At 44.7% G+C, this 6,000-nt stretch overlaps 1 protein-coding gene across 1 annotated transcript in view; it reads left to right on the top strand.

Annotated features, from left to right (window-relative positions):
* Positions 1 to 392: 392 nt before the first annotated feature.
* Emb (embigin) overlaps positions 393 to 6,000 on the top strand; it is a 49,461-nt gene continuing 43,853 nt past the window's right edge. The window contains exon 1 of the mRNA XM_057789868.1: positions 393 to 716. Within this exon, the coding sequence (XP_057645851.1) occupies positions 608 to 716 (109 nt within the window). The 5' untranslated portion in view covers positions 393 to 607. The remainder of the gene's footprint in view (positions 717 to 6,000) is intronic.

Genomic DNA, 6,000 nt, shown 5'->3' with positions numbered 1-6,000 from the left:
TCGGAGATTGGGTTGGAGGAGGGTGCGCACGACTGATAGGAAGCTCTGAGGAACACTAAGTACCGGGCTCAGGGCCACTGGATAGCGCCTCTGGTCTGGTAAAAACCTTTGTAGATTTAAGATGCACTGGAGCAGAAGTATCCTATCTTTTTCACCTGTCTCCTCAAAGTAAATAAGCGAACCCATTCAATGGACGCAAACTACAGTCTGTAGGGAGTTGCAACACGTCCCGGAGGTGATGGGCTAGACATCACCTGGCTGACTCGATTAGCTAGCTGCCACCCCAACCTGGGCAAGTCGAGAGTGGGGGCGGGAGAGGATGCGGCGCCCGGGTTGCACGGCACATCCGGGCGAGCCAACAGCGGGCTGCGGGCTGCATAATTGATGAGGGCCGGCGCAAAGCTGGGCTGGCCTCGGGTGCGCCGGGAGCGTCTCGGGGGAGGAGGCCAGGGCGGCCGGCCCCTCCCACTCCGCTTTTTCTCGCGTGCCCTGTCCCCGGGACTGGCAGTGGGCGCCCGGTTACCAGCAAGTGTGCGTAGGAATAAACGGGAGACGGACCGCAGCAAGCCGAGGGCGCAACAGCAACCAGGACCGACCCGCCCGCGCCATGCGCTCGCTCACTGGCCCGAGGGCGTTTTTGGCGCCCGGCTGCCCGCTGGTGCTTCTGTGCCTTCTGGTGGCGACGTGCCCGCATCGGGCAGAAGGCGATTCCGCAGGTGCCTGGGGTACAGGGACCGGACCAGGGAGGGCTCTAGGCGCACGAGTAGGGGCGCAGTGGTCGCGACCCTCCAGCCGGAGGACATCCCTTGCCGCCCGCGCAGGGGCTGCGGGGATGCGGGCGCTGGCGGCAGCGGAGCGGAGGTGGCCTCTCATTGGCTGGGTGCGGGTTACCCTAGGAGGAAACGTGGGAGAAGGGGCGGCTCCAGGTCCGCCCGCTCTGGGGGTGATTCCGGTTCCAATATATCCCAGTTTGATCCCGGGAGCTGGTACTGGGACAGGATCGGGTTTTCCCTACGAAGTGGGCTAATAAAATGCGTGGGTTCGTGCAGGGGATGCTGGGGGCTTGGCTTCTGTTACTATGGCTTTAGGAGTCCACATTCCCCGAGGCCGACTCCCTTCCCTAGAGGCCACATCGAGGCCCTCGTATCACCTTTCCTCCTGGCAGGTGTTGGCTTTGAGGATGTTTTTTAGAGCAGATGGTTTTTTTAAAAAAGATCACCACACCCAGCCAACTCAATCAAGCCCAGATAAGAAAATTATCTGTGTATATCTTGTCTTTACATCATGGTCTTTATCAAAACAAAACTTTTTTCCCCCTAGGGTGTTGGGTTTCGTGCTTAAGGCATGCCAACAGAAGGATTTATCTGAAAAACATTACCTAAAGTCAAGATCGAGTTTGCCGAATTACCTCACCTGTTTATACTTTCTGTGTCGCAAGCGGTCCTTGTAACCTGTTTTTCAGTGCAAGTTCTGTGTCAGTGAAGGGTTAGCTCCCATTTAAATCACCGCTAACGGCTCAAGCAATTGAGACTGGCCCACTGGGAACTAAGTCCAGACATTCTTCTACAGAAGGGTTTCAGCTATTATAGATTGTTTTCATGAGCTTATAACCTATAGATTTGTTCAATATACTATTAAAAATGATCAAAGGGACACATACACAACTTGCATAAAACCTTTTGGATTCCTCCAGTTTCTGGATTTTCTTGCTTCACATCTGTTTTCCATCGTAAGACTTAAAAATAATTGTCCAGGGCTTGACCCGCTTCCCTGCACCCCTCCTCGGGTACACCTGATTCTTCTGTCTTCATCCATTCTAAATACTGTTTCCCTCTCTTTTCCCTCCTTTCCCTTCCCCTTTCTTCCCTCTCCACTTCCCTCTCCTTTTCCTTAGTTGTGAGTGTGTAACTCTGGGCCTCCTTCACGGAAGGAAGCAGCTCCATCATGGGGCCATAAATCCAGCCTCAACTTTTGAGAATCAAAGTATTTTGGGTTAGCCCTAAAAGTTTGGTTTTCCACTTGACAGTGTGTGAGAATTATAGGAGAGCTTTCAAAAGATTGATACCCAGGTCTTGCCTTAGAAAAACCTGATTTATTTAGCATAGATGGCAGTCTGCCTTAGTATCTTTGAAAACTCCATGTATGAGGTAAAGCAGGCAAAATCACATGAGAGGACCCTGAGGGTGTATTGTTAGATACTCTGCTGGCATTGCCTTGAACTTAACGCACAGGTTGAAGCTGTTAATACATGTGCTGGTGACAGAGGGGATCATGGGACTTCCTTACAGTCTCCGCTCAGACGAAAGTTCAGAAACAATGGGGAATTTGAAAAGCATGGCATCTGTGTCTACTTTGAAGCTGACCTTCAAAGTGGTTACACTTTCAGCAATGAAGAGCACTGGCTATTCTTCCAGAGGACCCAGGTTCAATTTTCCAATACCCACATGGTAGGGTATAGCCATTTGTAACTATAGTCCCAGGGGATCCTATTTGATGCCCTCTTCTGGCCTTTCTGGGGCAAAGACATAGATCACACACACATATACACACACACATACAGAGAGAGACATAGATCACACATACACACAAAAATAGTCAGGTCTACAAAGCTTTCTAGATTCAATATTTTAACGAGATTTGTCTTCTTTGCTGAAAACTACTGCAAGTTTCAATGGATGCTTTTTGTATTTATACTTTGAACTACTTAGAGATAGGTGTTCTGCTAAAAGAAGACTTTAGGGCGAATTTCATTAACAAACTGGGTACAAGTCCCTCTACTTACATTCTGTAAAAGATGTGCGCCAGCCCCTGTACTATGCCATGGGTAGCCTGATGAGTTAGAGTTTATTTTCTCCGATTTTCAAAAGAGGAAGTTGGGGCTTCCGTTAAGCAATTGCCTGAGTACACATAGTTAGTTTGGTGATTGAGCAGAAAGTTTAAAGCTAGTCTGACTCCACAGCCTGTCTTTTTAAACACAGTTTTCTCTGAGAGAACTGGAAGCATTGACTAAGAGCATAGTGTGAGAGTCTGCATGTATGTTAGGAGCTGAGGGACACATGCAGTTTTGAGTCCTGGAATGAAGTCAGGGGTAAGGCACAGAGAGTGAGTTACTGGCTTTTTCAAGTTTTCTTTTCATTTTTTTATTGTTTTATTTATTTTGTGTATATATGTATGTATGTACATGTGTGCTCATGCATGGATACTACAGTCTGCTCCTGAACATCAGAGGACAACTTGAGAGTCGTCTTTCTTCTACCATGTGGGCTCTAGGAATTGAACCCAGGTTGTCAAGCTAGACATTGGGGTGCCCTGGTCTGCTGAGTCATGTCAGCAGCCTACCCACTCTTTTTAAATTAAATGATAGATATAAAAATACCTTTGTGAAAGAAACATAACACAGGAATATTTTACCATCATTATCATATTATCACATGGAACAAACTGAGGGAATTTTTTTTTGAAACCTTCTCAATGCTATAATTTGGAACAAGCATCTTAACTTCCAAAGAAGTAGCTTATATGCTATTTGATTTGCTCCCTTCCCTATTAGTCTCTATATTTTCTAGTAATAAATATTTGTGGGAATGAATCTTACTTAAATGCCCACATTTGCCTGATAACGTGTTTGCAGAAAAGACTAGCAGTTTTTGTCTTTCAAAGTATTTAAACTTGGGCTGGAGAGATGGCTCAGCAGTTAAGAGCACTGACAACTCTTCTAGAGTGACAGCTCCCAACTGTCTGTGACTACATAGTCCCAGGGGACCCCAACACCCTTACATAAGCAAAAGCACCAATGTGCAGAAAAGTATAAAAATAATGTAAAATATGCTCTTTAAAAGGTATTTAAACTGTTTAAACGAACAGATTTTTTATAAGCCCATCTTTTATAAGCACATCTTTAATTGGAATATTTCCAAATTTTGTTCATGTAAATGTTTGTTAAGAACATGTTTGACCAACTTTCATCCTGGTGCTCCATCACCCCGCCTCAGCTCCTTTGCTTCACGGTTTCCTGAGTGGGCCTATAGCCATTGGAAGAGCAGGAGCAGGAGGGATCTTTACCTGGACTGGTAGGTGGAGCTGGCAGCACAGAGATCCTGGTGAGGATGACTTCCAGGGACGAGGTTAGGCTCCGCACAGCGGAGGAGATGCTCCCACAAAAGTTTAGCTCACCCTGGTCTCAGAGTTGAGCAAAGTGACAAGGGCTACTGAGCAGGGGCAAGGTGACCGGTAATATCTGACCCACGCTCCAGAGCAGACCAGCCCAGAAGGTCGAGTCTGAGTGAGGAAGGAGAGTGACTCTGAGGGACGGATGTGGCAGTTGCAGAGGGATTTTGTGATCAAATATGGAAACCTATCAGGGAAAGCAGGATTCAGGTTTTCCATTAGGGAAAGAGGAAATAAAGAGGAGTTGGGGGAGGGAAAAACTTTTTTTTTTTTTTTTTTTTTTTGGTTTTTCGAGACAGGGTTTCTCTGTGGTTTTGGAGCCTGTCCTGGAACTAGCTCTTGTAGACCAGGCTGGCCTCGAACTCACAGAGATCCGTCTGCCTCTGCCTCCCGAGTGCTGGGATTAAAGGCGTGCACCACCACCGCCCGGCGGGAAAAACCTTTGTTATCAGTATGAACCCATGACTACAAATTTGTCTCTTCCTGTCACAAATGTACAAATTTATGTAACATGTATAATGTGCATGTTATATATGTGTATATTTCGTGTTACAAGTATGTTGTGTGTGTGTTTGAGTTTACATACACATGTTGGTAGCTCTGCCCACTGACTTCTAAGCAGTAAGTATATTTTAACACATAGGTATTGGCGTCCAGTCCTATTCTTTTTAATAATATTGGAGAAATGGCTGATTTCTTCAACGTGTGGAGCAGTGTGTAAACCTGGGACATCCTCCACCAGAAAACAGGAAAGTATTCAAAGATTGATGAGCCATGTTTGAAAGAGTCAGGAGCCAGTTGAAGGGGTTCACACAGAACAGATCTGGGAAAAACTGCACATCCAAATAAGTAAGGGTACTAAATGATGATGGCAATTCGCTGAGGTCTTGCTATGTAGCCTAGGCTAGCCTTGTGTTTATAATCTTGCATTAATCTCCTGAGTATGGTATTAATGGATTATAGTTAAATAATATAGAAATTCATGAATACAGATTGATTAAAAATTAATTAAATTAGTCGACTGTTTCCTGAAGGACAAAGGATTTCCTAGTCTTAAAGTAATTTCCTATAAAAATCTTACAAGTAGGGCTGGATAGATGGCTCAGTGGTAAAGAGGACTAGCTTCTCTTCTAGAGGTTCTGAGTTCAATTCCCAGCAACTATATGATGGCTCACAACCATCTATAATGATATCTGGTGCCCCCTTCTGGTCTGGTCTTCAGGCATACATGATGGCAAACAGTGTATATTTAATAAATAAATAAATACATCTTAAAAAATATTTCCTTTAAAAATACACATACATATACATATAAAATTATTTTAAAATCTCACAAATAGCAAATGTTGAGAGAATAACTTTATGTTAGGGAACTGTGACAGTACGGCTTTAATCAAACAAAGTGAAAGTCACTACAATTTTGTTAAGAAGTTTTCTTTTAGGGGCTGGAGAGATGGCTCAGAGGTTAAGAGCACTGGCTATTCTTCCAAAGGTCCTGAGTTCAATTCCTACCAAGCACATGGTGGCTCATAACCATCTATAGTGGGATCTGATGCCCTCTTCTGGCATAAAGTCAATAAGGTATTCATATACATAAAATAATAAATAAATCTTTTAAAAAGTTTTTTTTTCTTTTCTTTTTTTGTTTTTTGTTTTTGTTTGTTTGTTTCCTTTTGCCATCTGGTCTGATAGGACATGGTAAGAAACAACACAGCATTATCTTTGACATTGCTGCCAAGAGTACAATAGCCTAGATATTCCTGAGGGTCAAGGTTGAAGATGTGAAGATGAGAGCTGTTGCCTGGAAGGGGAATGGAGGGACGGGAAGCTGAT

Source organism: Chionomys nivalis, chromosome 15 (genome assembly GCF_950005125.1).
Source record: "Chionomys nivalis chromosome 15, mChiNiv1.1, whole genome shotgun sequence".
Lineage (NCBI taxonomy): Eukaryota > Metazoa > Chordata > Mammalia > Rodentia > Cricetidae > Chionomys > Chionomys nivalis.
Note: the sequence above shows the minus strand (reverse complement) of the source record. Positions and strands in the feature narration are given on the sequence as shown.